At 44.8% G+C, this 15,337-nt stretch overlaps 1 protein-coding gene across 23 annotated transcripts in view; it reads left to right on the plus strand.

Moving 5' to 3' along the window:
- Osbpl6 (oxysterol binding protein-like 6) overlaps positions 1-15,337 on the plus strand; it is a 197,167-nt gene that overhangs the window by 122,009 nt on the left and 59,821 nt on the right. For 19 of the 23 annotated variants that reach the window (XM_017591693.3, XM_017591695.3, XM_039104857.2 and 16 more), the window contains one exon: positions 14,694-14,786. In XM_017591693.3, coding sequence (XP_017447182.1) covers positions 14,694-14,786 — 93 coding nt within the window. Of the gene's footprint in view, positions 1-9,004; positions 9,312-14,693; positions 14,787-15,337 lie in introns of those variants that run through there. The other 4 variants (XM_063283625.1, XM_063283626.1, XM_063283629.1 and 1 more) reach the window with 3 other exon arrangements.

Here is a 15,337-nt window from a genome sequence, read left to right on the forward strand (position 1 = left end):
CTGAGAGGCTCTGTGGAACCTGGGCTCTGTCACACTCAATAGTTTGGAAGCAAATGAAATTGTAGTATCCGGGAACTGTGAGCAGCATGGATTGAACAGTTTTTAAAGGCAGCAGTGGAAGCGAGGTGTCGGAACTTAATTATGGTAGAAAACACCTACTGTCTCCTCTGATCCTGTCTGTAAAGTTCCTTTTGTTGGCAATTGCTGCGTTCATGTTTTGGGGACCACCTTGCTGTCAGGGTTGTGTGGGGATCCGTCATATAAATGCTGGCCACTGACAGAACAGTGAGTGGTATTTCGGCGAGCACAGATAGGATTAATGGTTTCCCATAACAATGTGTAGTAGTAATTTGTGGAAATTTACAAGTACGTTGTCAACCTTTTATGGGAATTTTCCTTTGTGATTTTTTTTTTTTGCTTTTCCTTTTTTGATATCGTATCTCACGTGCCTGGTTGGTCTGGAACTTTTTGTAGACCAGTCTGGTCTCGAACTGTCAGCCTCCGGGTGTTAGCAACTACAGGTATTAGCCATGGTGCCAGACTGTGCATCAGCCACCAGTAATTCATTGTACATGCATTTTAAATGGAGAGCTCAGATGTGGATTCACAGCAGTGGGAATGCATTTCTGTGGGTGCCACCGAGAGAACCCCCAACCTCACAGCCCTCTGAGCACACCCCTGCCAGTTACAGTGAGAAATTCTGGGGCAGCCTGTACAAACCGGTGATTTCTTATGTGTATATTTTTGACAGACCCTAATGCAGATATCTCTCGTACATGGTCCTGGGAAGTTTTTAAGGATACTATGTATCCTTATGTACTATGTCAGAAGTACTTCTGTCGTTAACTAAGCCTGTGATTGCCGGCTGCTCTATTATTTAGTGCTATGCATTTGTCGATTCTCGTAGACTCGGAGTACTGTGAATGAGAACGCTTTGTGCACAGATGCCCTCTGTGTTGGCAAGTCCACCCTCTGCCTCTCTGTTCTTTCCTGTTAAGGACTCTCCATTTTTCTCTTCCTCCGAGCATTTAAACTGAGAAATTGTAAGCCCGCATGGCCTTCGTGGTTGCTGAGGGGCAGGAAGGGATTGATCCAGCTCACCCTGGAGACCTGTAGTAAATAAAAGAAAGACTGATGACTGCTACAGAAACAGCTGGCAGGCCTTGTTGATCTGCCCGCTGCACCTGCGCTCCAGGCTTTGCATGCAAAGACCAGGGACACAGGAGACCCTGGCCTGGAACCTAAAGGTAGAAAGGATGACGCCTGATGGGCTTGTGAGTGGAAAGTCCAGTGATGAAAAGAAGGTGCGTAAACGGATCATGAATTTTAGACAATAGACACAATACCAAGAAAAGGTTGCTTTGGTTTGTTTGTTTTGGGACAGGGTACCACTATGCCACATGCCTTTAACCCCAGCATTCTGGAAGCAGAGGCAGGCAGATCTCTATGAGTTCAAGACCAGCCTGGTCTACGTACCAAGCTCCATGCTAGTATTAATTTTTCCAGGTGCCTACTAATTGTGAAGGTGACAGTTTACTTTTGTCCCCGTGTATCTCAACAGGTGGAAACACTCCCAAAGACATTCTTCTCTCCTTGCTTACTGACTGCTATTTTGTATCTATACATCTCCCTCAAAGAGGAGGATGATAAAGAATAAAGACAGATCCCTCTCCCCCTTGTCTCAGTCACTGCCTAAAACTTACTGTAAATGTCGAGAACGTGGAAGTTTGACATGTGCAGTGGTGTGGTGTGGTACTTCTTATATGCATCTATGTAGTACAAGGACCCAGAGGAAGTGTGATAAATTGGTCTTCGCTCGATCTTCTCTTCCTGCTGGTTGTGAGCGTCGTCTTTAATGGCTGAGCCATCATCTCTCCAGCCCCTGATTTGACAGGCATCTATGCAAATGCTGCTGTGTCGCACAGTCCACCTGTCTTTCTCCTAGTCACATGAGTGAACGATATAGCACACAGCAGAGAATGTAGTAGTCCTTTAATGCACCTTATTTAGTTCACAGGTTCTAGGTGCAAACTGCTGACGGTCTGCTTAAACATTTCTGCTTAGACGTCCCACTCTCGGACTTGGACGTAATCCAACATGTGTAAACCAGTTTGCTATCCTCGGTGACGTGGCATCTACCCTATGCCTTTCTCCTTGGCTTCATGCGCAGTCCATAGAATTAACTCTGTAGATTGTATTCTTCCTCTAGAGTATCATTTCTTTTCCTTCCTACTGTCCACTCCCCAGCCCAGACTCTGGCCACCTCTCTCAGCCACTGCTAAGGTCACTGGCCTCACCAGCACCTTCAGGACCTCATCATTTCAAATTCCTTGAATATGGCAAAGTCATGAAACCCTCCAGTGGCTTCCTGTTCCCCACACAGGTAAAGCCAGATTTCCTTAGAGGTTGGATGTCCAGAGGAGACCGTAGACTGGTGCAGCCCCATTGCACAGCACTTACATCGCCTGCTGTAATTCGGAAATCTGCCCCATTTGTATCTCTTTCTATCTCTGCCCCATCTTCCCCTGAGCAGAGTCCTACCCCCGTCCACCCCCACACTCGAATACTCCATTGGGATCAAAGACTGGCTCATGGGACACTCTCACTGGCCATTCAGAATGACTTCCCCGTCTCCTCCACTGACCTTGTCACGAAGATTTTGGTTGTTTGCTTTGTTGATCTGCCTGTTGACTTTCATCGTGTCGTAAACTTTTCTAAGCGGTGTTTTTGAAGACCCACATTGATATTAGTCTTGTCCTTTTTTTAATTACAAATTTTCTATGCCAGATTTATTTGCCTTCCTCTCTCTTCTTCCAGGATAAATAAAACGGAGAACATCTGTGCATAGTAGCACTTGGCTTCCTTTCCTGCCTCTCAGTGCTGTAGTGCAGCATATGAACGATGAAAGGTGCTGGGGACGTAAAGAGACACAGTGTCTGGGCTTTTGCTAAGCGTTTCTTGCTCCAGTGAAAGGATCAGGGCTCCATTTAGTCCTTAAGAAGCTTGAAGCCTTCTGTACCTTCTCCGCTAGAAGTTCTCCTCCACTCTGTTGCTAGATGGTAGGACACCTAATGCAATTGCCTGTGTGTGTGTGTGTGTGTGTGTGTGTGTGTGTGTGTGTGTGTGTGTGTGTGTGTTCAGCCATATCTCACAAGTGTCACCAGATAAGGATGCCATGAGACTTTCCAAAAAGATTAACAATGGAGTTTATTAGACATCTAAGGCTTTCTCATAAGCAAACCTTCTGCAAATAAAACTTGACCCTGGAGGTGTATGGAAATAAAGGTTTTTCTTATTAAGTAATGAGAGAAATGCTAAACAAAATTTCCTTGGTGCTGTAGTAAGATTGCTGTTAAGTTCTGAAATAAAACCTCTAGTTAGTCGAACACTTCTAGAATTTAGTAGATTCCAAAACTTCTTTTTCTTAGAAAAAGCATCCAGATTCTTATAAACTGAAAGACATAAAGCCCCTGTGCCCTGATCGTCTCAGTAGTGGCTTCTAGTTTAGATGGGGGCATTTTCTAGCCAGAGTCCTTATCTGTCAGTTATCTCAGTACTTATTTTTATGGACTGCCTGGTTCCTGAAAGATCTGAAATTTGTGAACTTTGACCCCGGATGTCAGTAGGCCTGTTAAGTACCTTACTTAGGGAGATCCCCCATGATGCTATTGGATCTTAAGGGGTCCCAAACCAAATTTATCATTCTCCTCTCAAAGCTGCCTCTGTCCAGTTTCCTCCTCAGGAAATAATGATTCTCATTTCTATGGATCTATCCCGACTCCAGGAAATGTCTATCACTCATTCTGATTCCCACCAACAGAGACCACTGTAGATTTTCCTTTCTCTGGGGTCTGGCAGCCGCTTTCCCCTCCATTCTGGTCTGAGCCGCCACGTTTCCTCATCTGGATTGTTTGCTGCAACTTGGTCTTCTGGTTTCTACCCTTCTCCCATCACACGGGGCATTCTTTACAGGATAATCAAAATGTTCCCTTGGAAAGCCCTTCTCCACCCAGCCCTGAAGGAAGTATGTATGTATAGAGATGTTTGTATGACTAGGTTTTCATGTGAGTATGCATGTGGACTTTCAGTACAGGCGCACATGTATGTTTCCATGCTTGTGGATGGAGGTCAGGGGTCAATGCTGAGTGTCTTCCTCTGCTGCCCTACATCTCAGTTTTTGAGACAGGGTCTCTCACTGAACCTGAAGCTCACTGATTGGCTAGACTGGCTGGCCAGTGAGCTTCAGGGATGTGCTTTTGGCCTCTCCCAGCATTGGGATAACAGACACAGGGCGGGGAACTTATTCTGCTGCAGATCCGAACTGAGAACCAAGAGTTTCGTGCTTCTACAACAAGCCCCTGATTAACAGAGTCATCTTCCAAGTCCTTAGATTAGCTGCCTTTCTTGTTGCTAAAACAAAATCCCTGACAAGAGGCAAGGTAAGAGGAGAAGGGTTTATCTTGACTTACTGTTGTAGGGGAAGAGTTTGTTGTGCAGAGAGGAATGGAAGGTCTTCAGCTTCTCTCTATCAAAGACTCCATGGATGGGATGGTGCTGCCCACAGCAGAGTGTCCTTCCCTCTTCACTTAATCCTCTGAACACCCTTTCACAGGCCTGTAAATGATTCTAACTCCAGTCACACTGGCGGCGAAGACTAGCTGTCATATATGAGCATCCAGAATTTTCCTATGTATTTTCAAGAGCAGAATATTTCAAAACCAACAGAGCCCTTTCAGTTGGTGCCGAGTGGTGATGTTTGAGGCCATCCCCAGCAGTGAGCCAGCAGGACTACACGCTGTTCTAACCGGGTTCTCAGTAAGACTCTGTCCAATAGCTGAACCAGCACCTTCTGCCTGTGTGGAAAGGCTCCTAGAACCTAAATGTACTGGGTTTTCATAGCATAGGTTTTCCTCTTGGACAGACAGAGTGATTAAAAACATCTTCCTCTTTATATGTGAATGTGTTGGAAAATGTCTCTTCTGACTATGTCCCTGGAGCATCTTCAGTGAGGAAGCCAACTTTCTACTGGCAAACATAGGATGCCTCTTTCATAAATATGAATCTTGTTTCCGTCATGCAGTTGTGCAAAATATAATGTTATTTTAAGCTTACAAATGTTCTAATCAAAAAAATTAACGTTTGTGTGGGCTCATGTATGAAGGTGTGTGTGTAGGTACATGCCTGTGTTACTGTGCATACACGTGTGTGGAGGCCTGAGATCAGCCTCAGGTGCTTTCCTTGGGAGCCAAGCATCTTGATTTAGGAGACAGGATCTCTCCCTGGAAATTGGGGCTCCCTGATTAGGCTATGCTGACTGGACAGTGGGCCCCGGACACCCTTCTGTCTCTGCCTCCCCAGCACTGAGATTACAAGTGCACACCACGCTGCTAAGCTCTTCTCATGGGTACTGGGAATCAGTCACAGGCCACCATGTTTGCACAGTGATTGCTTTACCGAGCCGTCTCCAGCCACAAATGTTCTGTTTCGGGGGGAAAACGGTAAGGATTCCCACTTTGACACCTATCCTCCAGGTTAAGCCATTTCAAGTCTTATCCGTGGGGAACAGTTTAACATGAATTCTTGCACCTCTGTAGCATACAGTGGCCCTGCGGCTGTGCAGGTTGACCCTGAAGCCCACTGTCTGGACAGAAAGTTCACAAACCTGATTTGAGAATCTATGCTGTCCTCACTAGAGTGATATAAAGGACTAAATCTTTAGTACCGAGTGTTAAAAAATTCTTGATTTTCTTCCTATTTAAATTTAGCCTTTTGGTGATCTCAGGTATTGTGCGTCATTGTTCACTTTCTAGGATTTAGGACCCGTATCCATAAGAAGGTGGCATTTCTGTCTATGGCCACAATGCCCAGAACATGCCAGTCTTACCTGATCTTGGATATTAAGATGGCTTGGGCCTGGTTAGTATTTGGATGAGAAAAAAAATATTTCCTTTGTGGCAGTTCATTCTGTAGGCAGGTTTTGGTTCAGGTGCCTTTTGGTGAGTTGGGAATTGTGGAAAGTCTGGATGTTCTGGAGTGAGGCAGTGTCCGAGTAGGTAGCACACCTCCACCAGCCGATGCTGCATGGAAGCTCACTGTGGGGAGGCTGGCCCTGAGGACCTTTTCCAGAGAACTAAAACATGGCACAGATAGTACGGTATCTTGCACCAAGTGAGTGGTGAAGGCAGGGTTTGGTCTCTGTTGGCCTTGCTCTGGAGGCCCTACCCTGGGCACTTCATGGTTTGATTGGTCTGTTTGTTGCAAAGCCAGTCAGGATGGATATCCAAATATTAGAGAAGAACTGTGCAAGCAACATGTGTCAATCACCTCTGGGTTAGTGTGACCCCCCCATGTGTTCCCCTAAGCATCAGTGGTGATGTTCATACCTTCTTTAGCCTAGTAAACTAGATTAACACTCAGGTGTCATGAGCAGAGCTGTTCTAGAAAGGGTGTGCTACTTCCTGAACTTTCTGTATATTGCTTTTATTCGGAATGCAAACTTTTGATCATTTGCTTGTTTGCTGAAAACTGCAATTAGCCTTTTTTTCCCACTAGCCCCCCAGCTTTCTCGTCCCCACCACTTGGAGATCCCCACCATTGTCACATGCTGTTTACAGCACACGTTCAGTACATATGACACGTGCTAAAACAGAGACCACTGGGAAGAAATTTGACACCAGGCACGCAGCCGCTCATTACCCACAAATGATTCAGAAATCATCATTACTGGGTAAGGGGCTGCTGCTGTCCCTGGCATGCCTGCAGGGACCTGCTGGTCCTTTAGGTCCGCCTTTCCCTGTTTTCAAGTAGCCTGAGCTCACTGGTTTCCAATAGCCTTTTTACAGCAGCAAATCCACCTGTCAGATTCAAGGTTAACATGGCTTGTTAGCTTCTTAGGCAGAGCACCAAATAGATGGTGTTAGCGAGTCCCAGGGGCCCCCTCCGTGGAGGTTAGAAAGGCCTAGCAGCCTGCTGTTCCCCGGAGACTGTTATTCACTGGGGCTGGGAGTCAGAATATACTTTGAGCTGTTTCATTAGAACTATCAAGCATCATACGGAAGGGCCTTGGGTGTGTAAACCTGCTTTATTTTGTTTAAGGAACAAATGTAAATCTTCTACCTCCTTCCACTGGCTTCCACTGTACCTGCCTAACTATAGGGTACAAATCCTGTGCACACACTACCACCTGTGCACATTATCTGGTTTATGTTCCAAGCACCAGATTTACTCACCTCGAATCCTAACTACAAACTGATTTTGTGGCATTCGTCGTGGTGAGATTTTGTGAGCATGCATTCTTTTGCTCGCTGCCAAGCTTGTGCATTGGTTTTGTGGGTTTGGACCTGGCAATGTTTATAGAAAACCTTTAATAAGATTATATCGTAGAACCATTAATTTAGCTTCCAAACAATATATTCTAAAGAAATAATGAAAGTTCCCTAGGAGGGGTAGTGATCTACACTGTAATCACAGAGGAGAATTATCAAAGATTATATACTGCTTTTTTAATTTAATATACATGTGAATATTTCTGCACAAAATATTTTCTACCAATGAAAAATTAGAAACTATTTAGTATTCAGAAATATGGAAGCAGTTAAACAGCATTTCACAGTCATCCAGTGAGATCTTGCACGACTATTTAAAATTTTTTTTGGAAGAATATCTAATCCTGGGGGAAAGTTAAAAAAAGCAGGTTATTGAACTGAAATACAGTACAGTTCCAATTTTGGTTTTAGTAATTGAATGTGCATTGAAAAATAAAATATGCAAAAGTAGTTGAAAGAATTCATTGCTTAACATGGCTGTTTTTCAATTTTGTTCTTTCTTTCTTTCTTTCTTTCAGGTATATAAGGGGGTTTCTCATGTGTGTGTGTGTGTGTGTGTGTGTGTGTGTGCGCGCGCGTGTGTGTGTGTGTGTGTGTGTGAGAGAGAGAGAGACACTTTAAAGCAGTATAATATTGGCAATATTATAATTATCATTAGACCACCAGCTTTTTTATAATCATATGATAAGCCTTACCACCATAAATTTAAACCTAAAGTTAAATGAAGATGGGAAAATAGGAAGGAGGATTGTGGCAGACTCCTAAGGGGACAGAAAGACCAATGGGAAGAAGGATTGTGGGCAGACTCCTAAGGGGACAGGAAGACCAATGGGAAGAAGGATTGTGGGCAGACTCCTAAGGGGACAGGAAGACCAATGGTGTCAACTAACCTGGACCTTTGGGGCTCTCAGACCTACCAACCAAAGAACATATACAGGCTGGACCTAGGCCTCCCTACACACGTGTAGCAGATGTGCAGCCTGGTCTTCATGTGGGTCCTGAACATCTGGAACAGGGTCTATCTCAAAAGCTGTTGCCTGTACATAGAATATGTTCCTTGAGGCTGCCTTGTCTGGCCTCGGTGGAAGAGGAAGCACCTAGTCTCACAGAGACTTGAAGGGCTAGTGTGGGAGGAATTCCCAGGGGGAGCCCCCACCCACTCAGAGGAGAAGGGGAGGAGCATGGGGGAAGGATTCTGGGAGGGGCCCACTGGGAGGGGGCAGTGAGTGGGATATAAAGTGAACAAGTAAAAAGTAGAATTAATTTTAAAAAAAATAAAATTAGGATACCTTTAATCAGTTAAAAAAATGAAAATGAAAGACACACCTTGTGAAAAGTGGGTAATTTTCTAAACACACTAAGGCATGAGCTCGGCCAGCTCTCTCATCTTTATAATGGCTATTCTATCTCCCGGTCATGTAGTCATGCTTGAGCGTTAACTAAGACACTGCCTGTATTAGCAATCTTTGTTCCTTCTTCAGCAAATATTATTATGATACGGACAGACATATCATAGGTGTATAGTCTGACTTCACACGGAGGACTGAAGTAGTCCAGTTGTGCCCGTAGAATACATTTATAAACCTTGAAAGGCAGTTTTTCTTATATAGCTAGCAAAATCCTATCATACTGGAAACCCTTGTGAGCTTGTGACCATTTAAGATCACAGATGAACTCTGCTGTCTTTTCAAGCCACGTGGGACTGCTAGTCTAGTTCTCTTTCAGAACAATCTCTAGTACCTAGGCTGGCCTCCATGTTGTTACGTCGCCATGTTGCTATGTAACGTGTTGCTAAGTGTCTAGAATACAGAGTTGAGCCCTGAGGTGAGCAGCGTGTTCTGGTTCTGTGTTCTTAAGCCTTTGTCCCTTTGTAGTCAGCTGGGTCTCGGCTGTCGGTGCACAATACAATACAGAGATGTTGACAAGCCGCATTGCTTTTCCATGAAGCTCTATTTATTTCTATGTGTGCGAGTGCTTTGCCTGCCTGTAAGTATGTGTGCTGTGTGTGTGTGTGCCTGGGACCTGGACTGGCCAGAAAAGAGGGCATAGGACCCCTTGAAACTGGAATTACAAATGCTTGTGAACCACCGTGTGGGTCCTAGGTCCTCAGAAAGAACAAGTGCTCTGGACTGCTAAGCCACCTCTCCAGCCCGCAAGCTGTGTTTCTTAAGATGAAGGGCTTCCAAACGCAGGCCACGTGAGTGGAGTCTGGAGGTGTGAATGCACAGCGACACCCTCCTTTCCACACAGGAGCCCAGGCTCTGCTAACATTGCTTTTCTCCCCATGGGTTCTCCCACTGTCCTATGGGACCTTTTCTGGACACTGTTTAGCAGAAAAGTATGTCCACTTAACTGTCACTTTTAACAGGCTGCTGCTTTCTCAGTGTAAGAAGGACAGTTGCTGCTAACTCGGTCAGTATGGCCTTGTGGTTTTGGTGACCCCAATACACTGGTTCTCAACCTTTGGGTTATGACCCCCTTTGGGGTTGAATGGCCTTTTCATAAGGGTCACTTAAGACCATTGGGAAACACAGATATTTATTTTATGATTCGTAACAGTATCAAAATTACAGTTTTGAAGTGGCAGCGAAAATACTTTTATGGTCAGGAGAGAGATTGATAGCCACTGGGCTCATGCTTTATGATATGGCAATGAAAAGTGTTCCTTGGAATAAATTGATTGAGATGACATCAAGCAAGTACTTGAACCCCTACTATTTCAGGCATTCAGGAGGTCGCAGAGTCTGCAGGGCACTGCTGTGATTGGCTTCGCTTTGCGAGTGTGTATGACATTTGCCTCCACTCATATTAATAGGTTGCACGGTGAACTCTGATGCATTTGTCATGCCGTGGTCCTGACTAGCGTTACAGACTTGGCTCACTAGTAAGTTAGCACAGTTGTGGGCATCCTCCTATTTCCAGAGGAATGCGTGGGCTACCTGATTGATGGTGTAATGTTTATAGTGAGATAGTGGCTACCATTGAGTGTCAGCTGTGTACCGGTGTCTGGGCAGTGCATTGTATACACTAAGCGCCAATGCTGGGTCCTACAAGGAGAGCTGTTATCTCCACCTTACAGTGGCAGACTTGAAGCCGAGCCCGGTTAGCGGTTCTGTCTGGCATTCGGTAAATAGAATGAGAGGAGCATCCTGATCTAAAAATGTTTTAGCACTCGCTCCGTGTCATCATCCATGGTCCCACAGCTAAAGTCAGCTGACTCTGCCTTCTCAAAATTAGAAACTGGATATTGCAGGACCTCAAGGTTAATTTCAGGGTTGTCCAAGAAATTAACCTTGAGGTTGTGTGATATTTCAGAGTTCCGGGACCTTTCCCTTTCCTTGTCACTCATGTCTACGTCGGAATCCAGGCGAGGTTGTGTGGTAGAGGGAGCCTTGCCTTGTGTTGTCTGAGAGGCAGGGTTATGTCTTTGAAGTTGCTATAACTCATGTCGTCCAGTATTCGTGTTGACGTCAATAAGAGGTAATATTTAAAAGCATGGGCCCCTGGATCAAATCTCAATCAGCATTCCAACCCCAGTGCTTACCGACCACACCGCTCTGGCTCCCTGTCCTCACTATCCAATTAGCCATAAAATAACTTTGTCAGTGTACAAAGGCTTGACTACACGTAAACAATCCATGCAGAGATTGGGAATGGCGACCTGGTAGGCACACATGGGAATTCACTTCTGGTTGGTGGCTGCACTACCTAATTAGGTCACTAATATGACTGACGTACTGTGCTGGGCCAAAATACACCACCACACTTAGAACAGAGTCAGGACTGGTAGCCAGAAGAGTAATGGAAACTCTTTGGAGATTTCTGACTTATTTGGATACTCTCCTTTGAAATTACTTTGTATAAACTGTAAATATAAATCTATCTTCGAGGGACTGAGGAGACCGCAATCCCAGCACCAGGACCTGAATCCCAGCCCCAGTGTGCATGCAAAAGGCTGGGCAGGGGTGCTTTGCAGGCTTGTGGTCCCAGCCCTTGAGTATGAGGCGAGGTGGATTCCGGGGGCTGGTGGACCGCCAGCCTAGCCCCACTTGGTGGTATCAGTTACAGTGAGAGACTTTGTGTCAAAAAAAATAGGATTTTTAGTCTTAGGAATTATACTGAGCATGAACTCTGGCCTCCACAGGTACACATACTACGGGCAAAGGCACACAGACACACAGACACACACACACACACACACACACACACACACACACACACAAACCACAGAATAAGTAAAATAGTATGGTGACAGTTTTGGACAACTTGACATAAACTGGGGAATCTGCAAAGAAACCTCTGTTGAGGAATTGGCTGTATCTGACAAGCCTGTGGGCATGTGTGGGGGGCATTTGGTTAATTGGTAATTAATAGTTGGTGGGGCATGCCACCTCGAGGGCAGCTGGTCCTGGGGTACATTGGACAGCAAACCAAGCAATCCAATGGAAGCAAACCAGCAAGCATCATTGTTCCACGGTCTCTACCTCAGATTCCGCTTCCAGGTTCCTGCTTCAGTTCTTGTGCTGATTTCCCTCAAGACTAGACTGTGACACAGACGAGTAAGACAAATAGATCCTTTCCTCCCTACGTTGATTTTAGGCAGTGATTTCACCGCAAAAGAGAAGCAAATTAGAACAATTCAGTGGTGTTGACATTCAGAAAGCAGTGGTCTGCTTGTCTTCATTTGTGCCCTGGACTTGGATGAAGAGTGAGTCTATACAGGAATTGGTAGCCACGGCCTAAAATATTCCCAGATAAAGATAAACCTCGCTTTTGTGTCTTTGAAATAAAATTAACTAGAAGCCCTGACCAGCAGCCCTTTGGCTCAAGCTTTTCCCTGGGTGAGTTGTCCTGAGCTGTTGAGCTATTATGCAGAGTCTCATTGTCTATTTACGGATGTGGAGGAAACCAAAGGACACAGTCATGGAGGCAGATTTCCTCTTGCTGCCCAGGAGGTGTTGAGACCTGTGAACTCTAGCCAAAAGAGCAGACTTAGCAGGCTGGAGAGCTACAGGCAAGGTTACATTCAAGAATCTTGGCCTGAGTTCTGTATGCATCAGGTCCCTTTGAGCAGGGATGGGTAGATACTCCCACCAGTGTGTGTTCTGAGTGCCTGAGGTGGCTGGGGGTGATGCTTAGTAAGAGTTAAGTCCTTGCCTCATGTTTATAAGGAATGGGTCGCATCAGATACAAAGGAGTACATGCATGCACACACTCTCACATGTACACACACATATGTACACACACATACACATGTACGCATGCGTGCACACACATGTACACAAACCACACATATACACCACACACACCACACACCACACACCACACACACACACACCACACATACCACACCTACACACCACACACCACACATACCACACCTACACACCACACATACCACACACATACCACACATACCACACACACACACACGATCTGGAAATTAAGTAGTAATTTTAGGATTTGAGGGAAAGCTTTTTTTTTTTTTAAAGAATAATGAATGTGCTTATGTAACCCTCTATTTGTGTCGCTTATATAACGTGCTTAACACCTTCAGTGTAGTGTATGTTTCCCAGCCATCGTGAAAGGAAATGAGAGTGTTGAGCTGGTAAAAGAAGGAGGGGACAATGACAGCAAAAATGATGATCGTAAAAGAAATGATATGAAAAGATCTAACTTTGTATCTGCAGATTTAAGGACAAAGTTGATGTTTCTCTACTGACCCGAGCCTTCCTTCCAGTAAACAAGAGATGGGAATTAAAAGTTAAATTCATTAAATGTTGTCAGATGTTCTGTTGTCACAGAAATCTAACTTTTACAGTTCCAAAAGAAGGTATTTAAACACCCAGCCCCATGACAGAGCTCTAAAATGTAAACAGAAAACACTGAAGAAATTATCTTTTAGAACCTTTTACCCCCCTTTTGTGGTGCTGGGAATCAAATCAAGGCCTTTATGCATGTTAAACACACACTCTTCCACCGACTTCCACAGAGCTGTGTGAGGTTGAGGTGAAATTGTTATTCTAAGCACTGCTCCCTCCAGGAAGCAGTCTGGCAGGATCCTGAGACTAGGCACATAATTCTCAGCGTTCATAGCTGCACGCACTAAGGACATACCATTCAGGACTTTTCCCTTATAAAAATGAGCAGTGTACAAGTGCAAACCTGAAGGATTTGCTTCTTGTTTTAAAAAAAAAGAAATGCGAATTTGAAGCCAATTCTGGGTATTGAGTTGGGTTAATTTTATTCTAGGATAAACAGTGTTGTTTGGGTTCTGATAATGTGCAAATCACAGAATGGATGTTTGTAAGAGAAGTGTTGTTTTCTTAGCATACTGGAGGGTAAAGAGAATAGCTTATTTTAGAACTTAGTTACCAATTACAGTACTTGGTGTCAGTTGGCCGTTTTATCAAGCATGCTTTTATTTTTTAGTACTACACGTACATGTGGAAAATCTGTTACTGCATCAGCAAATGTTTTTTTTTTTAAAAAAGTCAACAAAATGTGAGGTTTAGATTCTTTACTCATTTTAGTATGTACTGACACTACTGGCATGTAGTGAATATTGAAAACAGATAAGGTTCTCTTCTTTTCATGATAGAAAAAAAAAGTCGAGAAGAGAAGAAATGGATACGAGTTCTCCAAGCCAAGCACACAGGAGGCTGTTTTCCAGATGCTGATACTGAGTCCCATGGTGTTTCTCCCTTCTAGTCCACAAAATGGAGTCAACATTTTAACAGTCTGCTGCTACCTATAGATGCTGGAATCACATGCATTGGACTTTATGCCAAAATGATCTCTCTCTCTCTCTCTCTCTCTCTCTCTCTCTCTCTATCTCTCTCTCTCTCTGTGTGTGTGTGTGTGTGTGTGTGTGTGTGTGTTTTGATGTGTAAATTGGAGAATCTGGTTTCCCTTCCCTGCTCAAATGGCTTGAGTTAATTCTTCATGCCCTGTGTATGTGCTTACATGCTACATAGTTGGCAATGTTTCTCTGTAGCCTTTGGCTTCTGACCACATTAGGGGCCAATGAGGGGAAGTTGGTGATGTAGATACAATGTTGTCTGTCATCAGACATATTCAGTGTTTTTCTGGGTCCTACAGGGTTCCTTTTTTTTCCAGATAGACCCCTATGATTCCTTCAGTAAGGTCGAATCCAGCACTCAGGAAGAGGTTCAGCATAGAACCTGTGAGAAGAAAGACCTGTGCCAGTGTTGTTTTTCCTCCATGCTACTGCTGGGCTTGGCCTCAAAGCCACTCGCCATCTCCTGGCAGCTCGCTCTTCTGCTGGGCTCTGTGTGATCTTTTCTCTGTGTTCACCGATGTGAGAAATGGGGCTCTAACCCTAGCTGGGTTTCTGATCATTTGCAGAGCATCCACGTTCTGGAGAGAACTGCTTCATCCAGCACGGAGCCCTCCATCAGTCGGCAGCTGCTAGAGCCGGAGCCCATCCCCCTCTCCAAGGTCAGTGGCAGAGTGCGATTTCTCCCACAGCCAGCCCAGTGCCTGCTCTGGGGCCAAGTGAACTGTGAATAGCTTTGACACTTGACTCTCTTAAGGTAGCTGCCACGCCCACTGCAGGGCTTCTCTGGTGCTTTTCCTATGTCCTTTGCAGAGTTTTTTTCTGCCTTGTATGAGGGGAGAAGAAAACAAAGTATATTTTCCTTGGATTTCCAGGGTTATGTGTGAAGGGGAAAAAAATAAGGGAAGGCAATATTATCTCTTCTTAGAGAGAAGAGCAGATAATCCTATGAGAAATCAGTGCAGGGAAGGAAAACAAGCCCCCTGAGGTAAGGCAGTCATTGCTGTCCAGCAGAGCAGGCACTGTAGGAGTGCTTGAATATGTCATCACATTTAATACACTTTTCATAAGCCGTTCCCTGACATATACGTATTTATTACATTTAGTGGATCAGGAAACCCAGAGTTAGCAATTTGCCTTAAGACAACAGAGCACATGGCAGGGGGAAGCACAAGGAAGATGCGCCCCGTTCTGTAACCTAGGCTGTCCATCT

This window comes from Rattus norvegicus, chromosome 3 (assembly GCF_036323735.1).
Source record: "Rattus norvegicus strain BN/NHsdMcwi chromosome 3, GRCr8, whole genome shotgun sequence".
Taxonomy (NCBI): domain Eukaryota; kingdom Metazoa; phylum Chordata; class Mammalia; order Rodentia; family Muridae; genus Rattus; species Rattus norvegicus.